At 43.3% G+C, this 22046-nt stretch overlaps 1 protein-coding gene across 8 annotated transcripts in view; it reads right to left on the bottom strand.

The window, feature by feature from the left end:
* Nucleotides 1-383: 383 nt before the first annotated feature.
* The window catches only part of LLGL2 (LLGL scribble cell polarity complex component 2), a 35088-nt gene continuing 13425 nt past the window's right edge, over nt 384-22046 (bottom strand). For 5 of the 8 annotated variants that reach the window (XM_068914016.1, XM_068914017.1, XM_068914018.1 and 2 more), the window contains 24 exons: nt 21232-21329; nt 20165-20246; nt 18764-18879; nt 17976-18134; nt 16916-17078; nt 16603-16735; nt 15708-15762; nt 15351-15505; nt 11719-11936; nt 11147-11214; nt 10010-10163; nt 9781-9885; nt 9153-9445; nt 8741-8894; nt 7962-8112; nt 7159-7275; nt 6461-6627; nt 5365-5629; nt 4487-4640; nt 3745-3782; nt 3253-3300; nt 2586-2628; nt 1795-1856; nt 384-1085 (listed from right to left, as the gene is read on the bottom strand). In XM_068914016.1, coding sequence (XP_068770117.1) covers nt 1078-1085; nt 1795-1856; nt 2586-2628; nt 3253-3300; nt 3745-3782; nt 4487-4640; nt 5365-5629; nt 6461-6627; nt 7159-7275; nt 7962-8112; nt 8741-8894; nt 9153-9445; nt 9781-9885; nt 10010-10163; nt 11147-11214; nt 11719-11936; nt 15351-15505; nt 15708-15762; nt 16603-16735; nt 16916-17078; nt 17976-18134; nt 18764-18879; nt 20165-20246; nt 21232-21329 — 3006 coding nt within the window. In that variant the 3' untranslated portion in view covers nt 384-1077. The remainder of the gene's footprint in view (nt 1086-1794; nt 1857-2585; nt 2629-3252; nt 3301-3744; nt 3783-4486; nt 4641-5364; nt 5630-6460; nt 6628-7158; nt 7276-7961; nt 8113-8740; nt 8895-9152; nt 9446-9780; nt 9886-10009; nt 10164-11146; nt 11215-11718; nt 11937-15350; nt 15506-15707; nt 15763-16602; nt 16736-16915; nt 17079-17975; nt 18135-18763; nt 18880-20164; nt 20247-21231; nt 21330-22046) is intronic. The other 3 variants (XM_068914019.1, XM_009666218.2, XM_068914020.1) reach the window with 1 other exon arrangement.

Genomic DNA, 22046 nt, shown 5'->3' with positions numbered 1-22046 from the left:
TTTCATAATCCAATGGCTAACTAGTATAAAAACATTGCCAGGTAACTGTTTTGCCCTTCAGCGTGCTATCATCCCAAGTTATTTCAGGATCTATTGGCAGATGACTTACTGAGGACTATTATCTGAACCACTGCTCTTTTCTGGCAACACAATGTACAGATCGCAGGACAGAGTGATAGAATCAACTTGTTTGCCATGTGCATCTCCTCCAAACAACAAGCAGTGAAAGAGGCCACTCTGCCTCCAGCAGCACTCGTGGCCTCTACAGCTCAAAGAGGGAGAGAACTCCACCTTCTTCAGCAGTGAGGGGGTATGAGCATGGGCCTCTTGCCAGTGTGAAGGAAGTTGCTGATAGAAAGAATAGATATGAGAGCAGACAAGGATCACAAAAAGGAATTCAGAGTTTTATTTCCAAAAAAGAGCAATGTAGTGTTGAAACAAAACAAAAAAAAATCAAGTTCAATTAATTTTCCTCCTGTAGCAATTTCAATGGCTACAAAAATAGATTCTACCCAAATCCGTAAAGCCAGTTAACAGTACCATAACAAACAAAAACCAAATTTACTCATTCAGATACCACATACAGCAGTCACAGGAATCTAGCATATATTATTTAATGTTTAAAAAGTAAACTTCTAAAACGTTTCCTTTAAAACTGAAATACCCATATGATTTTAAAAAATTGTACAAAAAATAATTTTAAACCAGTTGGAGGTAATAGTGTGCGTTTATTAAAATCCTGTACCAAGGCAGTAACATTTATAATTTAAAACCCAGCCCAGTAGAAAAGAGAAATGTGCAAACATTTAAAAAGTTATATGTACTCAGAGGCTTGTGGTGCATTAGACCAGGCGATCCACTTCTGTCCTAATGCAAGGCGGGCTCCAAGAGGAGATGTCTCTAGCTCTAGTGAGGCACTGAAAGGGGAGGCAGAGGCAGGCACGCATATGCATGCAAGTTGCAGCTCAGTAGCCTGCAACGCAGGGAGCAGCAGTGCCCTCTCCCCAGGGACGGTTTGCCCAATCAGTAGTGTTATGGCACTCAGTCCAATGCCAGAAAGTCCTTGATGAATTTTGGTCAATCCGCTTTGGGGAAAAAAGAATGCAAAAGCCATTTTAGAAAACAGAAGTTGAAAGCAAATGAGAGAAATCAGTATTTGGTCCACAGGTGCATGTCACTGCATCAACTATAAAAATTCACGCTGGGCCCAAAAGCTCTCTAAGAAAGTGCACCTCCACAGACACCCATACGAGAGCTTATTTTGAAAGACAATAACCCTTTATATAGCCTCCCCACCTCCCGACCTTTGTTTTCTACCCATAGGTTTTCAGAATTAATACAGGCTCACATGTTGCTGTGGTCACTACTCAAGCCTTCTTTTGAGCACAGAGGAAGGGAAGAGGGTAAAAAGCAGTAGCAGAGAGTTCTGTGCATCCCGTTATGCTCACTGAAAGCATCTTTCTATTCAGAGGGCCCTAGTAAGTCTCAACAGATTAGCGTGATGAAATGTGTCTAGCTCTCAGGCTTCCTTTACAGTAAGGTTAAAGAGTCAGACAGAATCCTTCAAAGGGTTTTTTTTTTAATCTCTTCCTTTAGAACTGGTGCAGCACATTCACTCATGTGGCACACAAGGTGCTTACACTGTTAAGTATATCACACAACTAGCAGGCCCCTATCCTGAAAATACAGGTCACAGTTCTGCACTCTATCATGAGCCATTTAAAGAAATGTCAATGCACTTTCTGCTTCTTTTGGCTACTTCACCAGACGTGAAATATCTTTAGCCTCACCTACCTCCTCCATTACTTAGTCCATGTCCTAATGGACTTCTTGCCAAATTTCTTTCTGCATAGCTCCTGGAACGACACAAGAGAAGTTTCGTTATTGCCATGCAGTATCATCCCATCCACTCCCAGCTGCTGACAGAAGACCAGATTAGGTAGTGTCCAGAGGAAGTGCGCAGAGCAGAGCATGTCAGGCAGTCACTTATCCTTACACACCAGCAGTTACCAATCCCACCAAGCTTCCTGCATCCGTTGCAAGTAGTAGTCCTTTGTCTACACTTCCATAGCCCCTGTCACCTGAACATCAGTGTTCTAGGGAGACAAGATAAAGCCCCGCACCCATGGTGGTAGTTTAGCTCTACCGTACAGACAGAATGGGAGCAGAGATACTGAACATGTCCCAGTGACAGTGTCAAGCCAGGATTAGAACTCCAGAGTCCCATCCTCAGCCAACTGAGCCCACGTGGCCTGCCCTTAGATCAGTATGGGTTGACATGAATAGAAACCTGTATGCGAATACTCAGAGTCCTGTTCCTTTGGGATGTGGGAATGTGATCTCTCCTGCTTTTCGGAGAGAAAGAGACAAAGCATTACTCATTAAAAAAAAGTCAAGGGACAACATGTGAAAGAGAACCCTGCCTCTCTCTTACTAGTTCCCTTTGATAGTTTGTTGGACACACACACGATCAGATTCCAGCACAAGGATCCCTACCATCACATCGGGCATTTCCCCTCCTTTTCCTAGGAACGCCCTCCCTTACCAGCCCCATGCCTCAGGGACAGAAGTTGGTCAGTACTCACCCTCTGCCCCCTTCCAGAGTACTCTGGATCTCCTTCAGGACTTCTGGAAAGCAGAGTTTTTTGTTAAAAAAAAAAAAAAAAAACACCACCACCAACACACACACACACACACACACACAAAAAACACACCACAGCATGAGCAGAGCCAGAGGAGATCTGCTTTCAAGGCAGCAGACCAGCCACGTTCCACCTCCCAGCAGAACAGCCTTTAAAACCTGCCTCCCACCACACAGAGGTCAGACCTTTTAATATCATTGCCTCTTCAACAGTACTAGATTTTTACTCAACAGGCTGGCACAAAGGACTGAAGCAGTCACTTGCCAGAGGAAATGCTGCCTGTCTCAGTGTACCAGAGCCCCAAAGGAACAGTCTGTTCCAGCTGTCATTTTACACAAGTCCCACTGGAAAGTAAAAGGGCCTTCTCTTATCAGGGCAGTGAATGTAGCTACGCAGAACAATCCTTGCCTTAGGGTATTACTATCTGTCCAACTCCTCACTTCTATTGATTCATGAAAAAAACAGTATTTCTAGCAGTCTGGCGTAATTGCAGATGCCTCAGAACCAAGTGCTGGAACCAGCAGAATTCTGGTTCTGAAGCAGAACAGCTTTCCTGTTTTTCCACCCAGAAACGCACCTGCCCTGACAGTAACAAGTTCATCTCACTCACTTTCATCATTGAGTAAGGCATGTTCCATCAGCCTCCCAGACTTCCTTTCTAAAAAAAGGAGTAGGAAAAACGTTTTTATCTAGTAATGTTTTCTGCTTTTCATGAAATACATGCACTTTTGAAAACCCACAACAGAACTGGTTTTTTCTTCAAGTCCTTTGGACTTCACTGAACGCTTCACAACTAATCCTTAAAGCTTCTCACGTACTGCACTGTATTTTCCAGCAATACTAGTTTGGCTAACAGAGGATATCTGTAATTTCAGAGCTTATCTTCCCACAACCTCTTCCTTCTAGCAGGAACTACATTCTAATTTTTCAGCATAACCTTACTACATGCAACCTACTTTAGCACTAGCAACTGCAGTGTCCAGGCCAAAATGTTTTCTTCATGTCCCCCCTTGCTTTCCCTTTCCTATGCAGGAAATATCAACTGCAGTAATAGGAAATGGTATATTCAAGCTTTTTTTTTTTTTTTTTTTTTTTTGCTTACCGTCTTCTCCATAGTCACCTGAAGTCCTTCCTGATCCCCTAGAAGAGGAAGAGGGGCAAAAAACAAACACTGACTCTGATGCACAGGGGTGAAGAGAATTCACGTATACTCTTGGCAGCTAGAAGCAGCTTCAGTGCATGTAACTAAATGCCTTGTTGAGCAAGCGTGCAGGAAGGGCTTCATCACTATTGGTGATTCAGAAGTTTGTGGGCACTAGAGAACCTGTCTAATCCTTTAGAATAAAATTCCTACAGGACCTCAGTGTCAGAGCTATTGTTATGTGCTGATGTTTCAAGAGGAGAATCGCTAAGTTTTCCTTCACAGAGCAATAGTTCAGTCTCTTCATTAACACATAGCCCTCAAGTAAAGCAAGCCAGAATTTACAGCTTGTTACTCTAGCTTAGGGAGACCAATTTCCATACTTGATTACTTTTTCCCAGCAGTAGTACTGCAAGTAGTAAAACTATCAGGGAGAGGGTTACGTTTCCTCATGCCAATCCATCTAGGAATGAAGTTAAGAGTCTTCAAACAATAATCCTACTAAAACTTCTGCCTCATTTATTTATATATTTTTAAAGAGCGTTTCTCTGTAAAATACAATACTTTGTGGGATACAGCTTGGAAAGGGAGACAGGCTACAGAAACGTTTAGAACTCATACCACAGGCTTGCTTGTATCAGCTGCAATACAGGAGCAGGTCACAATACCCAGACACAGTATATAGGAGTTTTACAGACTTTACCTGGATTTTCTTGTAGTATTTTCCATGCCAGACCTGCTGTGCACATGATTGTTGCTGGTAAATTCTGGCACATCAACAACACACTGGGGCTCCACTAACCATTTGGTAGAAAGGGAAAACCTCTCAAACTCTGATGGCGAGATCAGATAGAAACCTACAGAGGAGAGAGAGAATTTATAAACAATTCTCAAGTTCAAGAACATGGTTCCAGAACTAAAAGCCACCCAAAAAAGAACACACACAAGCATCATCCACGTTCAACAGAAAAGGGCCTGTTTGCATTTCTTCTTTGCCAGTGTTATCTTGATTCAGATAAGGAGCTATTACCCCAGTTTTCCTAGGAGGAGTTAACCTAGAGACTGAGCAATTTAAGACTAGGCTGAAGGATAATTGCGTTGTGCTATGACGACTTCTATGAAAAGATATCAGGCAGCACAGACAGATGTAAAGACAACTGCCAAGCAGAGATCCACCTTTAATAGCCATAAGGTGTTGGATCCCACTTTTGCAGTTTAAGTGTTGATCCAGAACGACATACAGGAGGTACAATACGGACATTTTCACAGTGCCTGCTACTTAGAGGGCCATTCCCTTATCCCCAAGGAAGGATGGGGCGGCCAGACAGAAGATACCTATGGGGCACATCCAACTTGTTAGCTGAAAGTTAAGAGTAGAGAGCAAGCTCATATTTGTTTCTGCTAATTCATACGTCAATACCTGCTGGCAACTGGAACTGGCCAGAAATATATAACACACACACACACAGTGTGAGGCTCACCTGTGTAGGCAGATAGTTCTAAAACCCGAGCCCTACAACTCCTCTGCCATCGTTACAAACACACAGTAGGGGCAGTTGATTTGGAAGAAGCATACCTTACCTTGGCCATATTTGGTGAAGACGCAGGATGCAATGCCGCTCACATCCTCTTTGCGGATGCAAGGGTAGCGGATCTGTAACTTGAGGAAGGGCAATGAGATGATCTGAATGTCTCCCAGGTTAGTCAGGACAGCCAGGTCATTTTCACTATAATCGTTAGTCTTGCAGCTGCCAAAGTTAGCAACTGTCACCTTTCGTACTCTACAGCCTTCCAGTGCCGTCAGCTTGAGCTTCAGTTTGGAGCTAACCTTGGGTAATGTGAAGACCTGTCGATAGGAATAAGACACTGACAACTCCTTCCTGTACAATGCCAGAAGCCGCACCCTAGGACATCTGCTGCTCCTTCCTTTAACAATGTTTTTATTCACAGCGAATACACACAAGTGTAATCTGAGTCAACCTGGCTTCCTGTTCGTGGGACAAAAAAATAAATAACCAGCTGCAGTCAGTGTTAAGAGCCTGTTTCTGTTCTGACATCAAGCAGTTTTACACTTCAGGCTCCAAGCTGCGTTTCTCTCCTAGCTGTTTTTCAAAATCCCTCTGTACTCAACTACAAATTATTAAGGAAAAAAAGGGGGTTTACAGTCCACGCTCTTCCACATTTAAAAAAAAAAAAAAAAACCACACAAGGAGAGCCTACAGCAAGCTACATATGGAATATTCTCTCCTAAGCTCGTTAGTATGCAAAACGAGAAGCTTTAGGTGCTTATAGAAATGCCTACAAATTATTGTTTCCGTACAGTGTTCCATGGAACTAACTACAAAACTAACCACAAAAGCTCTTTTCCAAAAGCAGAAGCAGCTTTGTACAGAGTTTAAATATAGGAATAAAATTTCTATGTTCAGTACGCACGTTATTATGCTGAATACTCAAATTGTCTGCATACACCTGATTTCCCTGGGCTCAGGATTATTGTCATCATTTTCCTGGACAGTACCACACTGAAATGCTATTTAAGCATTATTTATGAAGTATTTATTATTATTTATTATGAAGTATTATTTAAGTTCAGAAGAATAACTATCCCCAAGAGCGCTGCTCCATGTTTTAGCACATTTTACATGCGGTCCACATGCACCTCCTGCGTGATACTTACCTTAAACTGCTCTTCAGACACCACCAGCAGTTGATGGCTGCCTTGCATATCAGGGCTCTTCGAAAGGTCATGCGCTACTTCCAGAGGTTCCGGGAGAGGAGTGCTGCGCCCATCCAAGACGAGTATACCCACAACAGGAGCCCTGTGCATCAGCTGAATTTCTTTGGCTAGACAAGATGAAGGAAAAGAAAAAGAAAAAGAAATAAAAGAAAAAAACAAACAAGATTCTAGTCAGAGACATTGTGCTAGAAACTCACCTCATCCTCTCAAAGCTGGAGAGCTACAGATCACTGCTATAGAAACATTACCTAAAAAGATTTAGTAGTTAAAGGGTATTTGGACTAAACTGGTTCACGTTAAACAGTAACCATTATTACACAAAGATAACAGGCCCATCTGTCACAATAAGGTACATGGACACTGTTGACTTGATGGTAAGCTTTAAGGACAGCCGATGCAAGTTCAGACTTCTGAAGTCAGGGGGAAGTAAGGCTAAAAAGGGTCAGGGAACACTGGAACTCAACTACTCTCAAGCATTGCTCAGCTCAGACTATGCTATATTTATCTCGACTCTCTCACTGGTAAACAGCAGTAACTGAACCACCTTGCTTTTCTATTTCTATGACTAAAGACATGCCACTGTTATAAGAGCGACACCTAGATTCATTAGGACACTTGTTTTCATGAGCCATACTTACCCTGCTCTGCCCTGACAGGTTCGTCCATCCTCCTCTCTGCTGGAGGAACACGTAAACAGAACGCGTAGACCGTACCTCCGTTGGTGCCTGCCCACAAAGATGGGCAGTGGCGGGAGCCTGGAGCAATGAGAGCACTCATGAGCGCAACACCAGCTCTGGCAACCTCAGATACCTGCTTTCCTTAACACGCTAGCTGTGTGCATCCTCCCTCTGTTTACCTCCTAAACACCTTTACGTTATGGCAGACTTGCCAGGAAAACTATTTTCTTAGCACTTCTCTTTCCAGAGCTGCTCAATCAACAGCCCTGATAAAAGATATGGCGTGTGAGCAAAGGCTACAGAGTGCTGTTTCCATCAGTCACCACCACTGCTACATCCAGTTTTCACGGATTTGTATCACATATGAGCAGAGGAAACAAAAGTTTGGGCTCTGATGCTCACCCAGCCACCACCTTCGCCAGAATTAAAAGGCCACGTTGGGGCCAGGGATGAACTTTAGAGTAAAGAGACAGGGAAAACCTTATGCTCAAAAGTCAGAAGCCATTTCGGCACATTTGAAGACCCGTGCGTTCAGACTGCTTAGGAGGATGAACTACTACTTGCCTTGGATTAGCCAACAGCCACAAGAGCTAAATAGCAGTTCTGCATGACAACACGTGCTCTTGCTCTAGATTATTTTTTCAGCATAGCACAAAATACAACACAGGAGGCGCTGAATTTTCCTGGCAGTAAGACCCTAATGCGTTCCTTGGCAGAAGAGGGAAAAATCCCATCAGAAGAAAGGAGATGCTTTTTCTACTCACTATCTCTCAAGAAGGTGTCAGCAAAATATAAGGTGCGCACAAAGCCAGTGAAAGAGTCCTCTGCAGATCGAGCTTCAATCTTCCGCTGGACTGGAGCCAGTTCCATTTCCTGCAGTGTGTCCTGGTCAAATTTGGCATTTGCCTCTTGAACCTTCAAAGAGGAGGAGACATTTTGCAAGTCAGGCACGACATCTTTCCCTTATCCACAACACAAGGATGCAGGTTAACACATGGCTTTAGAAGAGCAGAGCAGCCCAGTCTGCCTCAACACACTGCAAAGAACTAGTTTTGCTCTTTCCCTACCAGCCTGCTGCACACTGTAGGAATGCTGTTCCTCTGGTACTGACCACACGTGCCAGTTACAGTATCTAAAACTCAGGGAGCTTTGCACAACTCATATTCGCATCTCTCTCTAGCCATTGATTTTACTTTTTTTACCAAGTTCGTGTCCTCCTCTCCTCATTGCAAAGACGGAGGGGAGAGAGGGAGATAATAAGAGCAGCAGGCAGCAGAAAGGGAAAGTACAACATATCAGTGAGCAGGTATATTCTGAATCACAGGTTCAATGCCAGACTGTACATTTTCCCCTGAAAACGTAAATAGTTTTATCTAACAACCAGCAGCATCAGAAGTTGCTATTTTTGCCACTACACCAATCAGCCACTGACTGATCTCATAGCAGGACTGCAGACCACCTTCCTGCTCTGGGCAGTCTAATCAGGAATCTACACACTCCAAGTTGCATTATAGACTGGGTGCCAAGAAGCTGGACCCCTCACCTCGGAGGTATTTCCACTACCTCCTCGCCGCTTCCGACTGGACACTCGGCTTCTTCTGATCCGCCTGAATGACTGCCGAAGGGATTTCTTCAAGGATTTCACCCGAGACAGCGGGCCTTCTAAGGCCAATTGGTCACTGGGATGTAGCGTGCACCTAAAAAAAGGAGATGGCAGGCACACAGTCACTTTCTACTGGGTGGCGATCACTACTAAGAGTTCAACATGACATGCACAAATGCTGAAACAAGAATATGCTTATATTCTTGAAGATCTTCAAGAAGTCCAATGAGGTAGGACTTCTTGCTCTACTAGCTGCTGTCTGTAAACCTCTTCTCATGACTTGCTTAGTTAGGACTTCCGGGACATCTGTAACTGGAGGTTACCCTGAAGCTCCTGGAAGGAATGTACTTACTTCACAAAGACCAGTCGTTTCTGCTGGTGGTCAAAAAGCCCAAAACCATGACTGGTACCAAAGGCCACGAGCTTCCATTCAGAGTGAAGGGCCAATGAGGTGACCACAGCTGGTGGCTGACATTGGACCAGAACAAATGGCTGAAAACCAGCTTCAAATCGGACAGGACCGTCTCGAGTCTTTAGTTTCTCATGACCTTTCCATCGATAGCCCTCTTGATCCTGCAGAAGATCTGCTTCAGCATGGTCCACAACATGTTCCGCATCTTCATCATTCAGTTCCATCACCAGTACCTGAAAGGAAAAGAACAAGCTGTTACAGCTTCTACTACCCAGGCAGTCCTCCATGCTGTCAAGTCAGCCAGAGTGACAACATCAACAAGCCAGGAAAGGTCAAAAGATAAGTTCTCCACAGCTGGAAAAATTAAAGCTCCTCTAAGGGCTGATAAATAATGTTAGATAAAATCCAAAACACAGATTAAAGAAAGTAGACAATCCTCAGACAACATTTCCAGTGATTGATTAATCACTGCAGAAATTAGTGTTTGCAGTTTTGACAGATCTCCAATTTGCACTGTAACAGGCTGCACTAAAAGCAAGGTTGATAGCGACTGTTTATATATCAATACCTGCCCTGCTGTTCCAGCTACAGCCAAGTATCCGCTGTATTTACAGAGGTAGATCTTCTGGATCCCAAGTCTAGGATCATCACTATACGGGTCAAAGGTACCAACCTAGAACAGAGGGGGGGGGGGGTGTGTTTGTGTACACAATGGCTGATCTTTGTAGATGTATTAGTAGTACAAGAATAAAAACTCTTCAGCTTCAGAAAGCTTCTACAAGCAATAATTTTCTTACCTTGCGAAGTGGAGGCCATTCATCCTCACCCAGAGTGTTCATATTGTCATTGGGATCAGCATCTGTGAGAAATACTCTCACTGTGCTCAGCTTATAAAGGAGGTGTAAGCAGACACCAGATGCATCCCAAAACCTCACAGTGCCATCTTCATGCCTGTATGAGGAAGGGTTACGGAAAGCACAGATCATACAGAGGCACAGCAAGTCACAAGGATAATAAAACAGAGGGGAAAAACAACGCAGTCAAATGTTAAACCAAACTATTTACTAAGCCCTGAACTGTGGCAACTTAGAGCTTCAAGACTACTAGCTTTTTGGGGTTTTTTTTTTTGTTTTTTTTTTTTAAATTCAGTTTGTTCATGATTTGATACCACTATAGAATTTAAGGTTACTCCAAAAAACACCAAAAAGGAAAAAAGCCCAGCACATGGAAGGAACAACTCACCCTAAAAAAAAAAAAAAATACTACTAGCAGAAAAGCTATAGGCTAAAAATCAAGCTTTAATCTTAGTTCTCCAGGTGAGAATTGGCAACATTCTTCCCAGGACTTCTAACAACTTGCTGCATCAAGAATGAAGAGTCTGAAGAACAACCCACAGAAATGCTTGAAAATGCTTTGAAAAGAAAATGAAACATTTTTATACGGTGAGGCAATTCCTTGCTAGCTACTTCAGCCCAGCACTTAACTAAACTAAATTTGTTCATGCTGATCAAAACAGACAGGAGTCCAAGCTAACCTCTGAGATTCACAACAGTGTAAATAGCGCGGAAAAAAAAGCTTAAAACTTGAAAGATTAAGCTCTGCATTTACATCGCTTCCTTTGAAGCGGTCTGGATTATTGCCTGCACTTCTACAGTGAAGTGTATGAAAGGCAAAGATAACATTTCAGAATCAAAAATAAGGCAGCTGTATAGGTTATCTGTGGGTATTAGGACCTGTATGTTCTCTCAAAAGCAGCAGAAATGCTTCGCTTTAGGAAGCTAGCAGCCAAGCTTTGAGAAGTTATATTGCAGAAAGAAGGCCGCAGCTTTACAAGATGAGCAGACTGTAATCTCAAGGGAAAGCCTCAGTCAGTTCAAAAGGAAGGGCAAAGAGGCTGGGAAGGGCACCTTGAATTGTATCAGTTAGGTACATACCCTGTTAGAAGCAAGTCCCTCTGAGGAGGATCTGGAGCTAAGTTGGTGCCACCATCAATCGGCCACGGCTACAAATACATTAAGGGAAGACTGTGACTTCCTGGGCAGTGGCAGTGTGAAGAGAATACGCAGTCAGCAGGAGAGCATGAACTTTAGTGGAAGTGGCAGTGAAACAGCCCATGCTGTTAACTTTTGTTTGGATTAGATGTTCCTGTTCTGACACCAGCTGTGCTTTTTAGTAGAAGATATTCTACGTATTTCCTCAAGAAGCTGTGCCGAAAGCTTCCAGCTTCTAAATGAGAAGTTTGTTACCACTGACAGCTGGGAACACTCACACTTTCCTTCTAGCTTGTCAAAGCCTGAAAAAAATATCACATTTTAATCCCCACAGTGTGAGCAACTGCATTGGTGGTGGTCTGGGAAAATGCCCTTCTCAACCCTGCTAAGAGGCAGGACAGTGCCTGGTGGGACTCAGCCCTCCACACACTGTCAGCAGCACAGCCCACCCACGCTGAGCATGCTGTGCTGTTCTTAAATGCATGTGGTCACGTCTACACTTAGAGCTGCCATACCATATTGGAGTAGTGAATGTTCTGCTTGCTCCCAGCACTGATAATCCTCTCCCACAGTTTCAGTGGGATGTTGGAGACGTGGTGTGAGCAGGTGATGGCTGAGCAGTGGAGAGAAGCCAGGTACGGAGGATGGACTGCTGGCCAGCCTGCAGACTTTAAGTCTATCACTACCAGCTCTTCTTCCGCCAGCACCACCATAGCAGAAGGGTCATCAAACTCTGTGGAAACACGATTCTTTGAGGCTAACAAAAAAGACTATCCAAGGATAATAGAAACAAGCTTCCTGTAAGGCTTATATGGAAACTACTGTCCATACAAACATGTTTTTGTTGGCAATACCTCTAAATGCTTCTGTGTTAACTGGGCCTACTGAGGCACTGATATTAATAGAATTCGAAATATTAATAGATTTACTGCAAGTTCACGTTCCTCTATATCATTGCTGGGACTAACAGAGGGACTCAAAGTTTTTCTTCTGAAGCGGAATCCGTAAACCTCATCCACAACTAAACAAAACAAGTCTATACTCATCAATAGAACAACTCAAAAGTCCTAGCTAAATTTAGCTAATTAACAGCAGGGGATGGATGGACATGTATGCACCCCAGCAACAAGCCATTTAGTACTGTGTTAGGACCACAGTCCAGCTAGGCTAAGCTGCTCAAAAACAGTAATGCCATGGGTGCTGCAGAAGGCTTCTCTGCTTGAGCTGACAAGCGTTTACAATTCAGCACTCTCACTCTAGAGTCTTCCCTGCTTCTAGCATGCTGAGCTACCTCCTCTGGACTTCAATGAGCACGTACATCTAATATATTTATACATGTTAGACATGATTACAAGCAAAAGAAATCTGCTAACGTAACCTTAGATACGACACTTGACACACTGAATCAAGAAATTAACTCTAGTTACAACTAGAAATTTTAATCCACATTAAAAAAAAAAAAAAACAGTCTGCAGTAACATGTACAAGACAGCCACATTACCAACTGGTGGGGAAAACCAGAGCTATGAATTGTTTCACATCAGTAGCTATTAACGAAGCCACACAAATCTAAGTGAATGCATAGGTGCATTTGTGTCGCTGGGGGTAGGGATGCATAAAGGGTGTGAGCCAAGAGCAAACTGGCAGCTCTTCCCCGAGATTCCCTAACCTGTACTTTCACTTCCCTTTAGTATTTTGATTATCTGGAATATACTTGCAAGAAGGCAATTCTATAATCAAACACATACCAAGGCTATTCAGTCCACTAGAACTGACTTAGAAGTATTTACTACTTGGCACCACTGTAGTTAGACATCCTGAGTTCCACCTCTGACTGGTCACAGCCATAACACAGCAATAAGCAGTTCAGTTTCTTCAAGATGACTGTGGAGATGCTTTAAAACATTTCAAATCCAGTTTTCGTTCCCCATCTTGTGTGCTATCATTTGCAGTTGCCTACAGACCTTCTAATTTGGACCAGTTATATCATATCTGCACTGCATTATGCGTGATCAGCCCTGCACTGTGATTAATACTGCCAACACTAACCTCCAGCTTAAAAATAGCCCTTTCCCCTACAAAGGGGAATATCTGAGCCCATTGCTTATGGAAAGAATCTGTTTTAAGTTGCTGAAGTAGCAAACATAGTAAAATTTTTTTAATGACTTCTATAAACTCCTCTACCTACTAAAAAAAACGAAACAAAACAAAACGCCACACACACACAAATCAAAAGGACAGGAAGGGTTAAGTTCATACGTTTATCTTTTCCTTTTTAAAATTTCAGCATATTCAGAGTTACGGAAAGCCACTACCTACCATGACGCTTCAACACGAGCTTTGTGCTTACTAAATTAAGTGGCTTTGGAATACAATTAATACCTTACTATTGCCATTGCAGGGAAAACTGCCTAAGGGTGAACAAGGCTAGCTACGTAGATCCACTAAGCTTAGGCAATCAGCCATAAGGAACCTCGTCAACCACAGAAACCTCATTTTATTGTAAATAACTTCCTTGTCTAAGGACAACAGCTTCAGCTTCCTGTAACAGCTCCTGTCTGTACCCACTAGAAGACATGTTAACTAGATAATTCAATCCTTGGGCAGAATAAAAATAAAGCCTGTGAAGTTCAGTTATTTCATCCTAAAGAGACTTAAAATCTAATTCCCGGATACGATTAGAAGTAGTCAATCTCTTAGCTTAAAAAAAATAAAAAATAAAAAGTGTCAGATTTCTTTCACCTTTAAGACCTTCATGCCATTACTCAATTTCAGCTCTGACAACTTCACAGAAAGTAAGAGCGCCCTGCTTCTTTTATTATAAAAAAAGCTAAACGGTACCTCAAGATTAATACCATTGCTAAGCTTGAAGGTTTAAACAAATAGGTTCTGTGTACTTGGAAGATACCACCAAATTAAGCTTATAAAAGGCAGCCAGCCTTGTATAGGTGAAGTTTATAATAACAAACATAGAACAGCACTTCATCACGCTTACAGTCTGCCCATCTCATTCCTGTTTTAACAGACTCGTTCAAGTCACCGAAAAAATATCCACGGGAGGGAAAAAAATCCAAAACCTAGTTTGCTATGCCTCCTTTCCCAAGCTATTCCTCCACTGGATCTGCAGTCTGCTTTGTACAATAGGCCAGAGGGAGGCAACCTGCACATGCACATGCAGCTGGGAGCTGTTGTCCTCACCCCTGTGCAAGAGAAATAGGTTTGGAAACTTCTGTACTAAGCAAATCAGAAACTAGAAGACCTGGGACGATTCAGTAACATAGAAGATTTGCCTGCAAGCACTTAAAAAGCATCTAAACTTTGCAACTTGTTCCACCTCAACTTCCAATAGTGTGTATTTGCAGAGTTTGAAATATTAATTTTCCACTCAGCTACTTCAAATTAACCAGAAGCAAGAACTATGCCAGCAGGAAAGGAAGTTCTTCCTTGGGTGAAGTCATTGACAATTCCATGAAAAAAGGGGGAAAAAAAAAAAGGAAAAGAAAAAAGATATGATGGGTATTGCGGACACTAGAGTAAAAAGCTCTTCAATGGAAGCAAGAATCTGACAAGCTCTAACTATGCCATGGAATGAGAGCTATTCAGTGTTAGAACTGTTTACACTCATGTTTGCCAGCAGTAAGTAAATTATGCACTCTATATACTGACCCTTGGCTCTGTGTCACCCTTTGTTGATTTATTACCCAGAGCCTTAGTCCTAAATCCAGGTACTAATTAAGAGAAACATTGTCTTAGTGGGAGTAGGCTATGTTTTCAATTATTGCCTCCTTTGAAGGACTATTTCCAAATAGGAATATCCAGATCCTGACTTCACAACCTGGTTATGTCCAGTGTCCAGCCTCCACAGACAAGAGACTAAGAGGTCTTTCCTCATTAATGGAGCAGCTTGCAGCTTACTTTTTTTTTTTTTTTTTTTTTTCCGGAATGTATGGCATTTGTGGTTGACACATTCTTGATGCCGGTATTTTACACTTCATTTTTAAATGGCACAATCTCTCTGTTAAAATCTCAGAAAACCCAAACAACTGAGCATAGATTCCTTTGCATTTCATTTGCTATTTAGACCAGGAAAACATCCACATGCTTACACAGCTATTCAAATTCTTCAGTATCGCCTTTCACTACATACCTGCCGTAGGCTCTGAACTGAAGATGATAAAGAAGTCTATCACCCGTGATGTGAAGTCAAAGGCTGTCTGTTGGCTGCCATGGATGACAGAGATACTGTGCCGGTCACCATAGCTAGCCCGGGGCATCCCTCCTTGGAATATAATGTAAGGAAGCCTGAAGAGAAAGACACAGATAAGTGGCCTATGCTGAAATGAGGAGTAAGGACAATTTCAAAGACTTGAGGCAGGTCTAACTTTGACAAGAAAATTCTTACCATGTTACTCTAAAGGGCTGTTATTGGCATGGCACACTGCACCCTTTAAGGGCCTCTTGCTAATAATACTGAGAGGAGTTAAAGACTAGACCAAGAACTTACCCATTTTTTGTTGTTTGCCAATAGATCTTGGAGATGGCCTTGCAAGGAAAAGGACCTAAGAGAACAGAGTTAGTTAACCGTAAGCTGAGAAGTCTATCTTTACACAGAAAGTTCCTTACTCTGCTTCGCCTCATCAGGCGTATGGGACCCAAAGTCATCTCAGCCTCCCTGTAAAAGGGAGCCACCTGAATTTGGAGACACCACCACCATCTCCCCAGGCCAAGCCACATCCGATGCAACAGTTCTTTCGGGACATGGTCATTCCCACAGCACTCCTCCACATAACAAGGCTCAGACCCAAGGGAGGTTCCAAACTATGTTGCTGATGGCTAACAGGGACAGGGAGTGCTGCTGTAGAAGCTGATTAACGAGAAAGGATTGCTAAAAACACAACCGTTCCTGAAATTAATGTAAAGGTGATAGAGCTTTAGAAGCTTCTATATGCTTGAAAGATGAGGTCATTCCCATTTGATGGGCTTCAGCAAATCAGAGGCATCATTTCATCACTGCTGTTTGACAAAAAGCATACTTAGCTCACTATTAATTACAGAAGATCCAAGCAACTCCTGCTGAACAGGATACTTGAACTGAACCAAAGAGTTGAATCACAAACATCCTTCATAAGGCATATAAGTTTCTTCAACACATTTTTCTCCATGCTCAAGACAGACCTCAGTGATGCAAAGGAGTTTAAAATCCGAAGAGAGACTGGAAATCCTTTAATTTAGGCTCGTAATCCATTCAAAAGGCGGCACTGCATTTTGCATCAGGATTAAACATTACGGAGAACCTGACTTAAAAGTTCCACACAAGCTCAAAAAGAGTTCGAGTTTCAGATGAATATACAACTATTAAACTTCAGAGAAAAGGATGAGTTCTATAACCACATACTGACCGTAAGGCACAAGGTTTTCCAGAGGCTCAGGCTGCCTGTCGTCATTGGACACTGGCCACTGGGTGTAACTTCCATCATAGTGGCAACTAATGAATTTACTGCCATCCCTCTGCCAGTAGAGGTTCTCCAGTTGCTGAAGAGGAAGAGACACAGTGACTGCTCTCCAGAGGACTGTTAACTCCTCCAAAACCAGCTCATGCTCAGCGAGAGAGGCTTTGTCAGGCTTTCCCTGCACCCATTTGTCTTCAGGGGGCCCTGGGAGGAGAGCACTTTTTTTTCCCCCTGCTGAATTGACTTCGGACTAGATGAATACCTGGCTGCCCAGGAAATGGTGTGTCACTTTGCTATTTTGCAGGTCCCAGAGGACAATCAAGCCCCGGCTGTATCCGATCAGGATCTGGTCAGGGTTCTTAGGATGTTCCTGGAGGGCTTCCACCAGTTCACATGATCGCCTGCTACAGTAATCTTCTGGCACCCTACAGAAGCAGAAGAGAAAGCCTAGAAAAGTTTACTCCAGGTACAACCCAATACGGCTGTAATAACATTTAAGGTATAAGCAGCAACAAAACAATTTAAGAAATTAAACCGGATTTTAAAAGAATTAACATGGATGAGAATAAGTATGGTCTTTCCAGGAATCTGTCAAGCAGCAGAAAATCCTATATAAGACATCACATCAGGCTCCTGGAGGCCTGCCAAATGAACCAGCATCTAGTCCCATTTTCTTAAGGGAAAACCCATGGTATGCGGTGAATTCCAGGACTGGACCCCCATAAATGTGAAAACAGTCCGAATTGCCTGTGCTATTCTCTCATGACCCTCACAGTACGGGTAATTGCGTACAAGCGTACCGAACAGAGGCATTTGGTTTCTCTAACAATTAGTGCATAAAGCAGGGTCTGAATTTTTTTTTTTTAAGCTGGCATTTCCATATCAGAAGGAAGTGACAAGGACACAATGTAGGACAAAGTGTTCAGCAGCACTTAAACCTCCAGAGGGACAAAATCCTCATTTGGACAAAGCAGCATCATAAGTTCCCTCTATCGTTGAAAAAATAAATGCGGAATTGCTGCCAAGTGTAAAATTCGTTGCACGTGTAAACACAAGGGACAGGGCACAAGACTTCCAGCTTCACTCCAAGTGTCTCCTGCACAGTAGTGCCCATTTCCTGGGAGCGACAATACCAGACTCACAGGGACAGAAACTGCCTCTTAACACGAACCAGGACCAAAAGTTATTTTCACAGGATTTGGATGGTGCTTAATACACAACAATGAGGCCCCAATACCTAAAGTGAGGGTAACATTTGAACAAAGGATGTATCTGCTATTGGGGTTCCACTTCTACACAGCGGTGCCTGTTCGCTCACTCACCGTTGCAGCACAGCTTCGGAGGTTATAGTCCTGTCCTCTAGTACTCTGAATGATGGAAGCTCCACCACAAAGACATTGCCGCTCTCCGTACCAAGATACAGAACTTCCCGCGAGGAGTGGGGAAGGACAGCCGTTATCTGCGTGGCACTGGGAGGAGACCTGGGGAGGCAAAGGGAACCTGGTCAGCTGCATGCCAGAAAGCAAACCTTGCTGAATTTGAGAGCTAACAATTCACCAGGGACTTTTAAAAAAGTCTAATTTGTCTGAAGGACAGAGACTGAGCCAGGCAAGATATTTTAAAGGAGGAGAACACTACCTTTAAGATAAGTTATGTCAAAAGACTTCCGGCAAGTGCACAAAGACCCAAATGCCTTTTTACAGCAGCCTCTCTTATTAAGCTGTCCCCAAAGCAGCTAAAAATAGCTCACCCAAAAGTGGCAGGATCACGTGAAACTGAAATCATAGCAATATTTTACACTCTTACTTAAGGGATGCTTAGATTTGCTTAACCTTAAGATTTACTGCACTGTACACACAGAATGGGATGCACATTAACCTTAAAAAAAAAAAAACAACAAAAAAACCCTTTTACATTGGTACAACAGTCCTTAGAGGTGGTCTCCTGGGCCCTAGCCAACTCTGTTTCCATGGAAGCCCCTTTAACGGATCCATAGGAGCAAGAGTCCCTAAGATCAGGACAAGCTCCAGCTAGAACAATAGCAGCATTTTCCTACTTGCTTCCTACTTACTTATCCCAAAACTAGCTCAAAAACACTCTTGCAGATTACCCAGGTGGCCCTTTCAATGTGAAGCGACGCTCCTCCTGCAGCTCGGATGCTCCATTGTGCTGCTTCAGGCTCCAGAGGTGCAAACTGTTATCATCTAGCAGCGTCACCAGCTGGCACTACAAAACCAGACAATATCCTTCGTTTGAGAATCACATTAAAACTACCACAGTAGACCTAGCAATAAAGGTGTTGCTGTTCATAATCCCCTCTGCTAAAGCAGGACTGAGAAGCCAGCCACAGCTCTTCACAGTGCTGGGTATATACAGTTGCATTCAGCCACACTGCAACAGTGCTGTCAGCTAATGACATGGGACTCTGGGGTTTGGAGGAGACAGCAAGTAGCCTAAAGGTTGAAAACCCTCTTACACAGGACAAAGGCACAGGCTGTCACCAGAGGGGAAGGTAAGGATTTAGGCCCTTGAAAACCAGCCTGTGTTGGAGCTCAGCGAGGCATGTGCGAGCTGTTAGCACAGCACCTTCTCGCTCGGCATGGTTTGCCGCAACACACCCCAGCCTTGGGTGGGGCGAACGTAGCCTACTACACCGCACTCCTTGCATTCTTCATGTTCAACCTCATTCTGGAGGGTTGTGTCAGAGTCCTTTTACGAGCCCAGCCCTTCTGGCTCTATGTTCAAACTGAAGCATTTTGCCTGCTAAAGCCACACCTGGTGCAACGCTCCCCATGGGAGTTTCAGTTTATACCATTAGTTAAGCAAACAGCCACCCAAAACCGTCTTGAAAATTAAATCCCTCTCATAAAGAGGCCACTGGTGAGACATAGGGGGTGTCAGGTAATAAAGCACACGGCTGTCTAACCACTTTCCCTTCTCCTGCCTGGCAGACTGGTGTCTTTGCCAGTAGCCACTTGGAAAGTTTTGTCTTCCAGTTTTCAGTTTGTGGCAATAACTGTTCGGCAATCCCCAAAAGCAAGATTCAGTACCCAAACACAAAGGCAACAAACAACCTTAAGAGCAGGCTAAGTTAGCGGTATTGTTTTGAACTCCCCAAAATAATGAAATCTGTTCAGCAGCAGCTACTGCTCCATCTGTCCTGCAGGAGAAAAACCACCCAACCCTACTGCAAGAACAGAGGTCGCAAAAGGAAAAGGAAGTTTCTGTTTCTGCATCAGGCTGCCTGAACTATTCTGGCCTTATTACCGTTCCCACTATACTTGAGATAAACGGCCAGTTACGAACAATAAACCTACTCTAAGTTTTATCAAACATCTCTGTGGCAACAAGTGCAACTGAGAGCACAAAATATACTGGGATAAGTGTTCCAGACCAAGCAGCATTTAAATAAACTTGATATTAGGAGTTCAGTTGCCCAGATCAATTTTAAACTCAGCCCTTGCTTAAGGGAATTCTATACAAGTCACAGAAGAACAGAAAATACACTCACCTGATCAGGTATAAAGTGTATTTGCATTACAGTATTGTTTTCTTCGTGCAAACCCATGAACTCCACCCCAGGAGCGCCGTATCTGAAGGGTTTGTTGAGGATCAGCAGTATTTAGAATGACCCACAGCTACAATTAATTGATAAGAAGCTTGCTAGCAAGCAACATGGAGAGATTAGTTCAAAACCAGGTCCTACCGTTAGCGATACAGACCGAGGAGAAGCAATGCAAATCGACTTTGATTTTCTGCTTGTGGTAGGTTGCTACAGGAGAATGTGGAAGTTTATTTTGCCTTTTGAGCATATGCAGAAGAGGTGTCTGGACCCTGTTTTTTCTCAGAGATGTTCAGTGGTTTCCCTGACACTACAATCCTGCTTAACTAATTTGTAACCAGGAGACAGACGGCTCCCGCTTGCACGCAGAGTCCAGCCTCTGAACACAAACAACACCGGGAATGATTAAGCAGGCACAGAGAGCACCAACTTTTCCTTTCTGGGCTGAGCAATATGCCTGTTTCACAGCACGCCTGGCTGGCAGGGTGCCACGCAAATCACTCAGTGCCTTGCACATGCAATACTGGACTGGACATCACTCTCTCAGGAGAGAAAGAAAAAGCAACCACCCTCAGTGCTTAGGTCTCTAATGCCCAGATGGTCACAAACTCAGGAAGCTGAAAGCATTTTTGACTTCATTTTTAACCTTTGAAACAGAATTGCTTTAAAAACCGGAACCCTGCCCCAAATATTTAAACCACCCTGGAATTTACAACATGAAGGATTACTAAACTGAGGCCAGATCTTGTCTGACCTCCTGCATAGCAAGAGCAAAGAGCCCCATCTAATATCTGCATCAAGGTCTGCTTCTGTTTGAGCTATAGTTCAGCTCTCAGCAAGACGATCCCACCCTGATCAGACTGGAGTCACTTCAAGGCAAATTGCTCTAGTACTCAGTAATATTTCCTTGCAAATCTATACTTTGTCTTAGTCTAAATTCAGACAATGTTTTCAAACACAATTACACATTCTTATGCTATCAGAGGAAATCTATCCCAGGTAGTTCAAAAGAATACAGTTTGATGGCTCCCGATCGCGTTCCAATGGCCATAAGGCGGAGAAACGGGCTGTAGCCCAATGCACTGGGTTGATGGGGAAATCCATGTTCCACAGTCTGGTAGAGAGAAAAAAAATTATGATTAACGGCATGTTTCATGGACATTGTTACATACAGATGAAAGACGGAAGTTAAATATGGCACGGCAGCCTGAAGCACAGCACTTTATGACAGCTTTTTCGGTTGAAGTGTTCAGATAGGGCAAGTCTGATTTGCTGGAAAATAATCTCAGGCCAAATCTGTTCTAAGAGCCCCTGGTTGCACAGCCCAGGCACGCAGAAGTACAACAGAAATGAAAAAGCAATATTCCCAGAACGGTAATCCACACAGTTCTTTATATTAAATTTATAAATAACTCTGCACAAGCACAGCTTACTCAGTCTCCACAACACACTGGATCAGTCCTCATCAACTTTACTTCCTGTAAACCACCTGTTCAGCATAATTTCAAAGCCTGACACAATTGCTGCTTATTGAAAGGTCAGTTTTATCTGTTAAATTCCATATAAGTCAGCCTTCATAACCTTCACTTGTTGATTGCCATCAGGAAGCGGTGCAAAGCTATGAAGAAGTGTTGAGTGAACACCAGCGCTTACCAAGAAAACTAAACAGATTACCCACGGGGCAATCAGGAAAACTGATGCATCTGATACCCAATTTCCAGAGGTGGCATGAGGAACACCGAATTTTAATGAGAACAGGAGCCTGCTAGGCCCCCTCAGACTAATTCCAAGCCATTCTGTAATGAGAAGACATCAGTCACTATCATGGAGG

The sequence above is a fragment of the Struthio camelus genome, chromosome 19 (genome assembly GCF_040807025.1).
Source record: "Struthio camelus isolate bStrCam1 chromosome 19, bStrCam1.hap1, whole genome shotgun sequence".
Lineage (NCBI taxonomy): Eukaryota > Metazoa > Chordata > Aves > Struthioniformes > Struthionidae > Struthio > Struthio camelus.
Note: the sequence above shows the minus strand (reverse complement) of the source record. Positions and strands in the feature narration are given on the sequence as shown.